The sequence below is a fragment of the Abramis brama genome (assembly GCF_963993115.1).
Source record: "Abramis brama genome assembly, chromosome: 8".
Classification (NCBI taxonomy): Eukaryota; Metazoa; Chordata; class Actinopteri; order Cypriniformes; family Leuciscidae; genus Abramis; species Abramis brama.
Window position 1 is genome coordinate 16,300,137 of NC_139970.1, and position 16,409 is coordinate 16,316,545.

Here is a 16,409-nt window from a genome sequence, read left to right on the forward strand (position 1 = left end):
TTTGGAAGTAATTTGGACAACTTTTTAGATATTTATGGCTTCATATTGATATTTATTTTAGTCGCAGCACCCATCCATTTCACATAATATGGAGAACACCAGTCAGGATATTCCTCAGAAATTCTCCCATTTTTGTTCCATGGAAGAAAGAAATTCTTTCAGATTTGAAACAATAAGGCTTAGTAAACGATGACAGAATTCAGACTATTCCTTTGATTAACCACAAACTCTCATTCAAATTCCCCACACTGATTTGGACAGCTTCTGAGTTAGATTCAATATTATGTAATATTTTTAACCACAGTAAATGAGAAATTTCAAACAAACATAATTCATTCTTGAAACCAAAGTCTCACGTTCCTCTCTCCATTTTTATTTAGACAAGCGTGACTGTCCCTGCTGCCTTAAGGGTGAAAGAGCACACCTTTACTGGATGCTCTCTCCTGTCACAACACTCACAGCTCATCTTCTCTTTCTCTCAGAGGGTTGATATATGTGGAAGCCATACACATCAGGCCAAGTGTATGCTAATGATGCCTGATAATGAATATTGTACCTCTGACCCACAGCACATGCTGGCTAACTGGAACGTTACTAAAGACTCCAAAGCTTTTCATTGAGTGAAAGAGGGCATTTCAGACAGTTTTAGCTTGGAGCAATATCACCCTGTGAATGGTCATCTGTCAATACCTACTCACTTAAAACAGTTGGGTTAAAAATGACTCATTAGATCTGCACAAAGTTTCACTTCAGGCAATACTTTCAATGTTATGTAACAGAACAAGAGCTCTGGACAATACCAATATACCTTTTTATTTAGTTTTATTCCTTTTACCAGTTGTTGTGGGACAGTGTAAACTGAAACGCCAAGGTCATGGGTTTGATTCCCAGGGAAAGCAAGAACTGATAAGAGTCTTGAAATGCAATGTTAGTCGCTTTGGATAAAAGCGTCTGCTAAATGTAACATAACTTTTATGTTTTATTTTATAAGTATTTAAGGCTTGATTTGGCTTGAGACAGAGTAAGTTGACAGAAACAAAGTAAACGTCACATTTGATACTTGCATTAAAGGGTCAACTTTGACCTGTGTCAGGACCCGTCGTGGCCCTCAGTATCTGCACGCCTGCAGGGGTGGGTGGGAAATGACCTGGTCTTATTATTGTCCACCTCCATGCAGTGAGAAACAGCATGTGAAGAGTTGGATCTTCTCAAACAAAAGAGACAGATGCTCAGTCTTTCCTCTGGCTTCACCTCTGCCACTTCTCCAGATACGACACTCGCCCTGTTCTAACCTGCCCAGATTTATGAGCTGTGTGTAATGTTTTCCACCACACAAATTATGCCGCATGTACACAAGGTGGGTGGAAGATTATTAATGGAGCACTAAACCTAAAAGAACAGTTCGCCACACCAGGAATGATACCCGGAGGCCTTAAAGGCAGTTAAGGGGAAATAAACAGTGTTGGTGCTGTGACATGCAGGTTGCAAGTGTAAGATTCACAAGGTTTACGTGTTACCAAAAGAACATATATGTATAAAGACCACTCTGTGAATCTCCTCCCTGTGAACCTCAACTGCCACATTCAGCAAAGTAGTTTTGGAGCCAAAGTCACCGCTTCAAATGATAATAAAAATGTCTCTGGCGATCACATGATGCTGTGATCCGTGCAACATGACCTGCAGGCATGCAGAACAAGGAGTCCGGGTAAACTTGGGCGCCGTGTTTCCATGCTGATACTAAAGTTAATCTGGGACAGGACATGCAGACTTTTTTATAGTAAATATCACTTTAATAAATAAGGAGCTCCTCACATTTACTCAGTGCTTACTGAACTGGGTCTGAGGATAGATGTACAGTATGTTCAGTGGGTCGTACTGTTGTGTACCTGACTGATCATTTGTTTTTCTTAAAACTTCCGTAATATGGGCATCTAATCCAAATAAACTGAATTACGCATCAGGCCGTTGTGTAGGTTCACAACAAGTTAACAACATAAGAACTGCAATGTTCTAGACCGCAGGTTCCACATAATTACACTGAAACATGAATGAGTCCTATTGCACACCCTGCCACTGTACACACACCGTATGAAAGAGCTTCATTCAGAGCTGTTTGCCCTGTTTAACTTTCATAAATGATTGCACTCAGTTTCCGATGGAACAGCAATGCTTAATCTCTTATGGTGCACTGAATATTTGCATGCGCAATAGGTGCACGCTTTCTTCGAACCACAGGTACTGAAATTATGAAACTGTGAAAAATAGCTCGGTTGACTAAGGTGAACATGTTCTTTGGTTAAAGTTAATGATACACAAGCAGGTCAGTGTGTAAATGCTGATGTCAGAGATCTCCTACAGGAATGCACACAGGCAAAGGGAGAGTGTTTCGGGGTCCTGCGGTGAATAACAGATATAGTTAGATACTATCAGACAGAGCTGGCGGACTCAAGTTACATGAGTCTGACTCGAGTCGCAAATTTAAGGACTTGTGACTTGCTCTAAAAATGAAGAAAATGACTTGAGACTCAACTTCGACTTGACTGTGACTTTATAACAACTGCAATTATTATATATATATATTTGTTGTTGAAAGCATTGCGACATCAATTGAAAAATAAAATGAAAGCCACGGAAACACCAGGACCACTGACCAGAGTCTGTGTGATTGTACACAGAAGAGAATCTCCCACGATTGTTTCTTTTGGATATAAACACTTCATTCACGAGTTCCTTTGCACATATAATCTTTAAGCTAATAATGTTAAATGTATTTGGCTTGCTGTCCGCAGTGGAGGGGCTTGAGGAAGCAGATTCAACTCAAACTAAGATATATCCCCCAGTGGGACTACTAATGCTTGGATGATGAGTATGATAGCAAGATGCCTAAATTATGTTGGTGGAGTTGGGGAGGTGGAGGGATGCCAAAACAGCTGATGCCAGAGCAAGGTGAGCAGCTGCTTATATGCTCGGGCGGTTAATTGAAAGATTAGGTGGGTTCACTCCTCCCGAAATTACGTTGTGAACTTCACAAATTGAACATATTTATTTCAGGAGATTTTGCTGTGTGCACAATTTGCAAAGCCAGGATATCGGACATGGCCATCACTTGGCCATCAACTTCATTCTCCACTGGAAAAAGGAAAGGTATTAGCTAACCTGTTCGTTACAGAGAATAATGTGCAAAACAGCAAGCTTCTTTAACAAAATTGTTTTCAAATGTAGCTTAAAGCTAGGGTGTGCAGTTTCATAGCGGCTAGCTATATATATATAGCTATATATAGCTATATATAGCAAGCTAGCTTTGAAAGCATGAGATCCAACCCTTCCTTCAAAGCGTCTCCAAAGCCACACCTCCTCCAAAACACATGAACACACACAGCCAGAGTAGAGTCTGCAAAGCGTCAAGAGACAGCGTTAAATGACCTCATGTCTCAAAGAACATGACATCTGACTGCTGCAGATTCATTTCAGTGTTGATAGTGCCGCCAAAGAAACGTGAACGTGAACAGCTCCTGGCAAAACATCACAGGTTTTTAACTTACCATATAGTGGCGAAATATTTGATTATGGACGCATTGCAAGTGTTTACAATGGCACATTTGCATTGCCATGGATTGTCATGCAATCACGATGCCATCACGAATACATACGTTGACAGGCAGGTAGGATATCCTCTCATTGCATTCAGATCAAATGCAATGATTGGACGGACATTTTTTGGTCCTGAGACTTCCACATAAGATATGTGCAAAAGTCTTTAGGCATGTTAGTATTTTCACAAAAGAAATTGATTTAAAGCCAGTTATTTATATATATTTTGCTGTAGTGTGTCAGTAGAAAATATCAGTTTACATATCCAAACATTCCCTTTTCCATTAATTGTAATAATCCAGTGAGAGCTAAGGCCCTGAATATACACTATACGTTTTTGTTATTTGGTACTGTGACTGAGCAGGATTCAACCTGACTTACTTGAAGTGAGCCACTGACTTGACTTGATTGGTCTGTGTGCACTGCAACTTATACTTGACTCAATAATTGATGGTAGTGACTTGTGACTTGAACATGTGTGACTTGCTCCACAACAGACTGAGCACTTCCACAGGCTGCCTGTTTCTACCACACACCAACGTCTGTTAAAATATGGCTTGCTATGGAACAATCAGGCATAATGCATAATTAACTTTCTCCAGGGAGAAAGGCAATAATTTAGAGGAAAAATGGTGGTGGTGACTGTGGGAACATCAGTTACTTCAACTGAAAGACATAAATTCAGTGGAAAAAAGGCCATCAAGACAGTATTATCCATGTGGAAAAGCTTTTCATCTGGAGATGAAACTTCATTTGCAATTAAATTCAAGTCAAGTCACCTTTATTTATATAGTGCTTTTTAAAAACAGATTGTTATAAAGCCGCTTTACATTGATAACAGGAAAATAATGCAACAAAGTTTGTTTCTGCTGTACAGCAGATCTAGAAAAAAATAGTGTTGTACAAACTGTGAAATTTACGGTATAAAAACGTCAGCTGTGGTTGCCAGTATTTTACCATACAAAATATGGTGGAAACCTTTTATGTTTTACGGGATTTAAATTTACGGGCAAAAAAAACACTGTAAAAGAAAAACTGCGAAATTTAAGGTAAAAAAAACATCAGCTTGGTTGCCAGTATTTTACCGTAAAAAATATGGTAGCAACCTTACTTTGGGCAAAAAATAAATAAATAAACATCAGCATTATGTGTGGTAAAAAAACACAAAAAAAACCTCAGCTGTGGTTCCCAGTACTTTACCATAAAAAATACAGTAGTAACCTTTTAGATTTTACGGGACAACCCTTATATTTCATTAACCGATAAACACTATCATTCAATTTCACTAAAGTATTAAAATCTGCTTTATTCCTTTGTAATATATTGATAACCACCATAATAATACAGACGGCAAAAAGGAAAACCACATGATGATGATTCAAAGTTCACTAGTTCATTAGTTTTCCACAAGCTGAGGGCGATGCACATGCTAATATAAAGAAGGTGCACAGTGTCATACACACAAATACAAAACACCATCATGGTGACACACACGACTCCATATAATGCCATAAACATTCATTAAACAATATATGATGTAATATAAACCCCAAATGTACATAACTGATAACAAAAACTAAGAAGAAACATAATTGTTTAAATGAAATAACATCAAATGTGAAGTGTCACGCAGAGAATTCTGGGAATGTCAATTTAGAGAAACAACAAGAATAGAAAAAAGAGACGAGACGAGCAGAACTACAACTGACTTCAGCCTCAGCCTAAGAAAAAAATCAACTGAAGATAAAAGAAGACATTAAATCTCTCAAGATCTCAGCAGAGGATTAAACAACTCCACAAACAGCATTACCAGCTTCACTTATTACGAACCATATTGACTTTATTTCTCTCATACATCTACAGTTCTGTTTGAGAGGTTTAGATGTTAATGATTTGAAGTCACCATGATGGTGATCAGTGACTGCTTTAGTTGGGCACTTGACCCTTGACTTTCTAACATTAGTGTATCTCTGGCTGCTGTACCTCTGTGTTTAAAAGACACATTGATTATGGCAAGAAAATCAGAGAGAAAATGAATCAGGTGATGCTTTGATGATGACATAATCATCATGTAGTGGCCTGATTCATTGAGCTCATATAGAGTCTTATCTTGGATTATATGGGTCATTACTTTTACATTATTGATTGTAGTAACCCTATGATTCTACAACATGTGATACACCAGTGTTGTGATAATCTGAAGAATTTTAAAAACATTGTTCACAATAAAGGTTTGAACTACTCTATTTTTCAGATACACACAGATATCAAGAATCAGCATATGAATCTCAACAACAGTGATGATAAAAGTGCAGTGCATGATGGGAGCCATCAATCAAAACTCATCAATATCTCCCAGCATGCATTGCAGCGTGAATAAATTATGCTGAATTGCCTTAGTATTTTCTTTTTTTATTATTATTATCTGCTTTTATTTTTGCTGTTGTTTTTGTTGCAACTTTTTAGTAGCTTGTTTTGTGATGTTTAGAGTTTTATCTGATTATTTTGTTGATTGTCACCATTGTGTGAGATTCATACGCTGATTCTTGATGTCTGTGTTGGTCTAAATCGTACATTAGTTCAAAACCTTTTTTATACACCATGTGATTGAAGTTTTTCAGATTATCTGTTTGTCACTGCTGGTTCGCATGCGGTAGGGTCACAGAGCTATTATACTCAAAAACGTGAAATATATTAAACATTCCTCATACAATGAAAGATAAGACTATTTATGAGATCAGTGAATCAAGCCATAATATGACGATTATGTCATCATCAATAAATAGCCAACAACACCTGATCACATTTTCTCTCTGATTTTCATGCCATAACGAATGTGTTTTACAAACGCACAGTTAAAGCAGTCAGAGAATATCTAAAGTTAGAAAGTCAAGGGTCAAGAGCCCAACGTAAGCAAACACTAATCTCCATAATGGTGACTTCAAACGTTATTATTTTCAATAAAACATCAACGTCTAAACCTAACTTTTATGACAAATTGGTTTGTCAATATTTTTAAATTACAGGCAACCACAGCTGGCAGTTTTTTTTTATACCATAGTTCAATCCCATAAAACCTAAAATATTACTAACGTATTTTTTACGGTAAAGCACTTGCAACCAGCTGCCTGTTTTTTACCGTAAACTTTAGTTCAGTGCCGTTAAAACTAAAATATTTGTACCATATTTTTTACGGTAAAGTACTGGCAAACACTGCTGCCAGTTTTTTACCGTAATCTTTAGATCACTGCCGTAAAACCTAAAATATTACTACCATATTTTTAACTGTAAATCGATTGCAACTAGCTGCCAGTTTTTTACCGTAAACTCTAGTTCAGTGCCGTAAAACATAAATATTTCTTCCGTATTTTTTTACGGTTAAAGTACTGTCAACCACAGCTGCCAGTTTTTTACTGTAAATTTTAGTTCAGTGATGTAAAACATAAAAATTGCTATACCATATTTTTACGGTAAGGTACGGTAAATGCAACGGTAAGGTTTTTTTTTACAGTGTACTTCCAAAATCCGTACATTTAACAGTATTTTACTGTAAAATTTCATGAAATGTCCCGTGAGAGCTATTACAGTTTTTCACTGTATATTGTAAGGGTACATACTGTTAAGCAATTAACATGTATTTTCTGTTGCTTTTTTAAATTTTTTACCATTAAAATTAAGATAATTTTTTACAGTGTAGTCCAGCTTAAGTTCAGTGACGGTTCATTTCTGTTGTAAAAAAGTTTATTTAGTTAAATCTTCAATAAATTTAGATCATTTATATATATTGCCACTCTGAAGAAAAACAGCACAAATAAAACAATGAAATGCTGAGTGACCATTAATTTGCATCAGGCATCAGTGAAAGGCCAGTATATGCAGCTGTGGACAGAGCCTGGACTCTGTGCTGGGAACATGAGAGGTGTGGGTCAGCTGGACACACACACACACACACACACACGCACACACACACACACACACACACACACACACACACACACACACACACAGGAACTGAACGTCCTGCTAAACTAATCAGCAACCCTCACACACTGTAAAGTACAACACATCCTCCAAACACAAGGCGTCACACCCATCTGAGATAATCCAGTGACGGAAGAACACAAGAATGGAGAGCAGGAATCACTGAATCAGCCGGAGAAATATAATATCTAATCAAACATACTTTAATGGGACAGTTCGCACAAAAAATTGTTTACTCGCACATGTCATTCCAAACATGTATGACCCTCTTTCTTGCATTGACACAAATGAGACATTTTGAAGAATCATCACGCAGCTTTTTCATTCAACAATCTTTCAGGATTACAATGCAAAGTAAATAATGACAGAATCGTCATTTTTGTTTAAACTACTCCATTATTCAACAAAATTTGAAAGAGTGAATAATGAATAACCATAAATCTGATAGAACGTTGCTAAGAAGATTTAGAGACCAAGTCAGACTCAGTCCAAGACATCTGGACATGTTTGCATCCCATGTGACAGCAGCGCTTGTGGAAGTTGCAGTGTTTTGGCAGAGTGAACTGCAGGACTGAGGACTGGAATCTGCAGCGCCGATCTGAGAAACAAAAGAGAAGATCTTATCCATCATGCACACTGAACCCTTGGCACCTTGTTGGACTTGATGAAATAAAATAGAGTATTTAAAGAAGTGTTAATGACGGTCTAGTGCTGCTGGACATAGTGGACTAAGGACGGAGTGTATTTCAGAGGGTCTGTTCATCACCGCCAGCTAGATGGGTGCAAAAAGAAATATTTTTAACGTTCATCAATCCTGCGGGCAGTTTCTGATGGATTAATTGGGTAGTAATGACAGCTCTATGTTAAAGCCCGCCTGATGAGCACGCACACACACACACACACACACACATACACAATCCTGACTCAACAGCCATGACAGATATAGTCAGTGCTGACACATCTCCTTTATCCCCAGACACCTGGCCTCCTACTTTCCCGTGGAAAACCCCCCTACATGACCCTTTCCCAAGAATCCCTTAGTGTCTGATAATGGAATATTAGACAACAGGTGACAGACTGACAACAGAACACAAATTCCCAAATTTCTGTCATCCTGTTGTTGCAATTCTGGATGGTGTTTGTGTGATTCTTTAAGCTGCTCTTTTCCATACCAGAAGTTCAGAATGACTATGTCACCATAAAAAATTGTCTATATAGCTCTTCTGAAGTCATAGGGTAGCTTTGTGTGAAGGAAAATGCGTCATAAGTCATTTGTGTTCATGTTCAGATTTTAAAATGGTTTCTTCAAAAATCCTCCTTTTCTGTTCCATACACAAACAACAGCATACAGGTTTGGAATTACACAAAGGTGAGTAAATAATGACAGAATTTTTATGTTTGAGGCTACTTTGGAAACTAGTGGCAGATTATTGATTGATTAATAAAGACTTATTTTGCATGTTTACATCACATGACCAGCTCTAATGTAGTGTTGTCAAAAATATTGCTTTTTCGATACATATCAATACTGAAATATCTGAAACGCTTCCAATGCTCATTTTCCGCAGAACAGATACACTGTACCAGCTGCGCTTTCTCGTTCTCTCATTTCTCCGACAGTGAGTCGACACACAAACCCGCCTCCTGGATATAGGGCTTGAATTTCGGTGTGGGATTGTGTGTTAAGCATAATTTTACTCATTCCCGCAGATTTTGTGCTCAAAGTGCGCACATTAATCCGGCTCTCAGCACTAACGTTTTTTTCCGTGCTTAAAGAGTCAAATACACACAAAATAATGTCAAAATGCCAGTCTTGGAGAGTATTCACGTAAACACAGTAACGTTTTAAGTGAACGTAAACACGCATGTATAACAGTATAATGGATCCGTGCATCAGGGTTTAAAGTGACAGCAGCCTAATACCCCTGCTGCCAAATTATGAGATAATATTTAAAATCTATACGGCAGAGTAGACAGTGGCTGGTGAGCAAAAAAGCTAACGTCAAGCCATGAATTCAACAACCAGACTCACGTTCATCCTTTTCAGATAAATCTGAATGTGCATTTCACTTTAAAAGTCAAGTCACTTTTATTTTAATGCTTTACACAATAAATAGTGTCAGTGTACTAAAAAAAGTGTTGCAAAATGTGCAAAACACAATGTAATATCATACTGCAGAAATGACGTCACAAGCATGTTTTTCCAATGAGCCAAATATGAAGTGGAGAGAGAGTGGCTGAAAGCACGATCAAATTCTGCAGAACTTTATTCCATATGCTAATGAGCTGCTTCCTCTTTCCATCCCGATGTCCAGTATCAACCGCATCAGGAAGCTTGTTAGCACAGACACGTGACCCCGACTAGCCTCATCAAATAACGGGAACAACACACTCACACACGTCCGTTTGCGCAAGACGTTCATTAGCGAAGCGCACTCCCATTTAGAGTGCAAGTGCAATACAGAGTAGCTGTAAATAGAAGACGGTGTTCATGCAGAGGTCACGTATGTCCAGGCATGAGTGTGTGATGAGTTTGATCATTGCACAACTACTGTATGAAACCGTGTCATCACAATTCCAGCACAGATCAGTCCACACGTCCTCCTCTACATGAAAAACTGCGCCTGAAGGAAAAAATAAATAGCATGTAGCATAGCATAGAATAGAATGTTTCAAAATAACTGTGTTCTGCTGGGAAAATGACAGAAGGAGAAGCAGAGAGTGACATCACAACAGATTAAAGGTGGTTGTTTGAGGCGGAGGTGTGTGTTTTGACATCTGTTCGAGTCTGAGGAACATGGAAGACATTAGGACTTCATGTCATTGCCTGAACTAACAGCTACATATCACAGGAAAAAAATTCCCACAGCTTTCTGCACAGAAGTCTAGACGCTTTATCTTATCATTGTTTCACGCACAGGTCAGGTGGAGGTGTGTCCGTGAATCTTTCATTACACCAGCAGAACGCAGCAGTCAGTGGGTAGACTCAAACACATGATGGAAACCATTAACAACGGATGTTCCTAGCTTTAGCACTGATTTGATTGTGAGGATTCAGGATGGGGACATTTTCTACCCTGGTAATCCAGAGTTCTCGCGAGAGCACAAGTTGAATTTGCTCAGCGAGTTACTCTGGTGTCGAATAATGATGCTCATTAAATATGCCCCTCGATCTGAGCTGCACCAATCACATCGGGTTATCTGATATAGGCGGGCCAGAGGCGAGCTAAACAGATGACGACAGCGCTGTGACGTCGAAGTCATTAGTAAACATTGCAAGAAGGCTATGGATGAATACCAGTTGTTTGAAATGGCTTTGGCCGCTACAATGAACGAGTTAGACTTGGCTTTTTATCTAAAACAGGAACAGAAGACGCCGCTCGAATCATTCCTTTGCAAGAGGGACGTTTTTGCTGTTTTGCCGACCGGATACGGTAAGAGTATAATCTACCAGTTAGCTCCACTGGTAACTAAGTGTATGGGGTTTATTGTTGTGATTGGTCGTAGTGTTATCCAATTGCGTGCAGTGAGATTTTCAAATGCATGCTTGGTGCCGCCCCTCGCGATTTTCATTAGTCGACGCCAGACCATTAATCTTTTAGATTTAGGTCTGGATTTCCAGGCTAGACATTTTCACCAAAACCCCCTCAAAAAACGGATGCAACCCATTGCTTTTTTCCACACACGTACACTATCGTTCAAAAGTATGGGGTCTGTAAGATTGTGTATTCATGAAATTAATACTTTTATTTAGCGAGGACAATTTAAATCGACATTTATAATATTGATACAAGATTTCTATTTCTTTCTATTGACTACATCAATGAATCCGGGAAAAAAAAATCCACAAAAATATTAAGAATCAACTGTTTTCAACATAATAATAATAATAATGCATGAGCAGCAAATTAGTATATTAGAATGATTTCTGAAGGATCATGTTATGCTAAAACTACTTTTCGAAATGTCGAAATAGAAAAGTTATTTTAAATGATAATATTACTGTTTTTAACTTTATTTTTTAATCAAATAAATTAAGCCTTTGTGAGCAAAAGAGACTTTTGAAAACATTTTGAACGGTAGTATATTTTTTTAAGGAAAATGTGTGGAATGGATTTAAATACTGTAAAATGTTTTACATGAGGTTGAGAGCACTATACTCTTATTGGTAGCTGAAAGCACAATTAAAATAGCTATAAATATTTAATACCTGAACGGTTACACTTTATTTTAAGATGACATAGTTACATTGTACTGTACTTACTCAAATAAGTACTGAGTAATATTAATTAACTACATGTACTTACTATAGAGTTACGGTTAGGGTTAGTTACTTGTAATTATGAATAATTTACTGTTATTACTATAGTAAGTACACGTAACATGTACCTTACCAAACAAACACAACAATGAGGATGTGCAGAAATGTTTCCTGTCTTTGAAAATGGCTGTTTAAAGCGAATGCACAATATCAGGCACAATATCTCATTTCAAAAACCTAGTGTTGTGACAATATTTTACTGGAGTATGGTAAATGTCAAGTACTTCTCACTGATGTTTCAGTTGTTATTTCAGTGCAACAGAGAAATGTTCATTGTTTCAAGAGGTTAGCAATGAAAGAGGTGCAAGGACCAAAATAAAGTTTATGGGACACCAAAAACAAAGCAAAAACGCAATTTCAAATGAGGCATTTAAAAATAGCACAGGCAGAAAGAAACAAAGAAACACTTTCTGTGTGAACAGCCCCTAACAGTAAGCAGTTCAGAGTTCATTTTACACACACTGTTTATTTGATGTGTTAACATGTATTCATCACACCACTCTACATCCAAAAAAAGACCACATCAAAATCAAAAGATATCAGGAAGACAATAATATACATGTTCAGCAGCAATTAACAAGTCAAACGGAATGTATGACCTTCAGTGGCTGTAATTGTCAGTAATTACATTGTTTTTACAAGACATGTTGGCAGTTTCAAAATAAAATATACTGAGTCTTTATGATTTGTAAATGAGGCCTGTGTGGGTGAATGAAGTGCGATGATTCATTTGAGTCTCGGCACGCCATTTCAGTGAAGAATGTGACGGCAGCACACACTTTCAACTCATGTGAACATGCATGTGTTAAAGGGATTGTACACCTAAAAATGAAAATTTATTGTTAATTTACTCATCCTCAGGCCGATTTATATAATGCAAGTCAATGGCGACCGTCACTTTGAGAGTCAAAAAACATATACAGGCAAAACAAAATGAATACCTGTGGCTCCTGACGATTCATTGAGGTCTTATGAAGCGAAACGATCGGTCGGTGCAAGAAACTGAACATTATTTACAACATTATTACCTGTAATCCACAGCCTCCGCAAACTGTCCTGAGCGCGTTCATGGGAGTCTGGAGAATAATGTCCCATTAACTATTAACGCATTAATAATGTCGCATTAACTTCCTGTCGCATAATGACGTCTGTGCGGAGCAAACTCACGTGAGCCGACGCTGTGTTTGTTTATAACAGAGGGGAAATACGCGCATGTTCTATTGTTCATCAAAGTGGCACTTGTGCTTATCCTGGATGACGCAATCTACATAAACAATTAAGATTACATTCGCTCGCACAATCTCAATCGGCAAGATTGACTTTTCACAGACTTTTTCACTCTTTGAGCTCCTGCATATACGCTGTCATGTGACAGGAAGCTCTCAAGACCGTTTGCCGAGGCCGATCGTTTCGCTTCATAAGACCTCAGTGTATAGTCAGGAGCCACTGGTATTAGTTTTGTTCTGTCTGTATATGTTTTTTTAATCTCTCAAAGTGACGATAGCCATTGTCTTGCATTTTACGAATCACCAAGCACTACGGTTTCAGCTAAAAGTCTTCTTCACTGTTCTACTGAAGAAAAAAAGTCTTCAGCCTACATCTTGGATAGCCTGAGAAAATGATTTTTTGGCCAAACTATCCCGTTAAGCAGGCAGTTTTGGAACAGAGCGTCAGTAGAAACATTCAGTTGGACATTCCTGCTGGCTTTCCAAAGTTCAACTCCTCACGCTGGCCAGATTCTATAAATTACAGCTCCACTTTCTCCTCGGAAACATCTCGGGAGTGTGGCGTAACTGGAGCCAGCGTCTGGATTCCTCAGCTGCGTGCGAGAGGCAGGGTGGCAGCGCCAGGCGTCAGTGGGTCCAGGGGACAGGAGGGGAAAACACTGTTGACATAGATGGAGCTCTTGGAAGAGGCGTCTCGGAGAAGCGCGTGCAGTCAGGTGGACAACATTACACACTCAGCACTGCTAACATGGGCCTGGTGCAGAGCAGGGGTCAAATATGACAGGAAGTCCAGAGAAAAAAAACCCATCTCCCTCACGATGACTCACAAACACAGGATACACAGAAGACCACACTTTTCTCTAGTAAAAATATCCTCGTCTTTGTGTGCTGAAAGCGCAAACTTTATCTGTTCTTTTGACCTCTGGACTTTGCTATTTCTGCGAGCCGTTGTTTTTCCTCACAGCGCTGCGACAGTCAGGCCTGTCAGAGGTCTCAAATACATTTTCATTTGCGCTCATTTGGTTAAAGAGTGATGAGTGTGTAATGGGACGGCTGAGGAATGCGGTGTGGAATTGCACTTGAGGTTCTGGTTTCTCAGGACGGAAAGAGATTTACGAGGAAGTCTTGGGTGATGGTGGTGGTGTGACTCTCTCCTTCCTTCGCTTCAGTCTCAATCCCTCTCATAAGTTACAGGATGTGTGCAACTTTACAATGATGTGTTTAGAGGACACTTGGAAAATCCCAACAAACTTGACGAAAGAGTGCCAACTCTTACACAATACACGGCTCTTGAAAACAAAACAGGTTACGCGCCTCATGTTCTATTAATACACTCCTGACCACAACAGCTGGGCATTGAGTGATATAATTACGAACATGAATGTTGTGAATACTATTTTGTACAAATGTTACATTATTTTGTACTATATAACAATACCATCTTAGGTTACACTTCATTTAAGGTGTCCGTGTTACAGTGGAAGTATACATTTAAGTACTGTGTAAAAATAATGTACTTACTATAGGTTAGGAATGGGTTTTGATTTAGGGTTAGTTGCATGTAATTATGCATTATTTACAGTTATTACTACAGTAACTACATGTAACAAGGGCACTGTAAAATACAGTGTTACCCAATAGTATATAATATTTTGTCATTTGAATATTGTATTTTAATGTTAAACCAATGCACTCACCAGTCTTAACACATGGACCACAGGTTCTTGTGCAAGTTTAAGTGTCACTGTCGAGTCCAACTGCCATAATTTAAGCTGATAATAGTTAGTTATACTAGTGTTTTCGCAGCTTACCCTATTAAAACCAGCCATTGTGCAGGATGTTTTGCCACTCAGACGGCCGAGGGGCTGTGATACGAAGGGGAAAGAGACGGCAATGCATTGCCTCTATTGTGACTATGGATTTGTATGCAGTATATAGTCCATCAACAAAGCAGTGGGCCTTGTGACAGGGTGTATTGAGGGCAGACAGATCTCTGGTTTTGTTCATAGAGACTGTGATGAAATCTCTCATCTCGGGTGAAAACAGATCAAAACCAGAGGATCCGCATAGAAACTGACATGTCCATGTCACAAAAAATACATTTGATAAGATGAATTTTGCTTAATTTTAAAAGTGAAAACAAAACAAACAACACAAAACTAAACTAAAATAATTAATATTAATTTCAACTAAAATTGTAACTGTGATTGTGACAATGTGTGACAATTAAGCATATCCCCCCAAATTCTCACCACCACTTTATTTTTACATTTACATTTTACTTTTGAGTTTTTGTAATTCACAGGTTCACATTATTGTCATTCAGATTTTGCTAAAAAAATATTTTAGATATTTTAAATCAGCATACATGAATGGAAGTTATGTTTTTATGTATGTATTTTCACAGTTTTTTGGACATTTAACTCGAGAATAAATGTTGTAATTATGTATTCTCAATGGGGATTATCATACCTGTCATTAATTTTTTAATTTTTTATTACTGTATTAAAATATACTGTTATACAATTATTATTTTTTTTAAATCAGCATACATGAACATACAGTATGTATTTCTTTGTTTCTGTTTTTATGTACATTTTACTGGAGTTTAATAATTCCATTTTATTTCAATTGGGATTCTAATTACTGTTCTTCAGAATTTTTTATTGTATTAAAAATATATTGCATAATACAATTATTTTTAAATGAGCACACATGAACTTCAGCAGTTATTTTTTATTTTTATTTTTTGGAGTAATTCCATTACAATGAATGTCAATAAAATTAAAATCATCTTATGACATATTAATACATATTTTATTACACTACAAGAATGAATGGTGATGAGAATTCGGGGTGACAATGTGCTTAGTATAAATTAAAAAAAGAATAACGTCTTTCTTTTGATTTTCCAGTGACATGTAACCCAGACATGTTTTCACTACGCCTGGATGCAGAGATCGCTGCGTGTCACATCCGTGACGTGACAGGTTTGGTGGGATTCACCCAATAGTGTTCTCCTAGGCACTGGACAGCATGGTGGATGTGAAAATCTGCTGAAGGATTTGAGGGATCTGCTTGGTGTCCATGGCGACAAAAGATCGTCCGGCCGGCAGAGTCCTCTGGAGCCTGGATGTCGGAGAGAAAGAGAAAAGACCCCCCCCACATCAAACATTAGCAATGCAAATGAGCTTTTCCTATTCCTCCATAGGAGGGACAATGGCTGTCATTCATGGAGGGTCTTTGATAAGATACAGGGTCTTGGGAAAAGCCTGTTGGTTTAGAGTGAC

At 38.1% G+C, this 16,409-nt stretch overlaps 1 protein-coding gene across 1 annotated transcript in view; it reads right to left on the minus strand.

Moving 5' to 3' along the window:
* Positions 1–15,708: 15,708 nt before the first annotated feature.
* vwa8 (von Willebrand factor A domain containing 8) overlaps positions 15,709–16,409 on the minus strand; it is a 117,564-nt gene continuing 116,863 nt past the window's right edge. Inside the window, exon 45 of the mRNA XM_084122576.1 lies at positions 15,709–16,248. Coding sequence (XP_083978702.1) covers positions 16,140–16,248 — 109 coding nt within the window. The 3' untranslated portion in view covers positions 15,709–16,139. The remainder of the gene's footprint in view (positions 16,249–16,409) is intronic.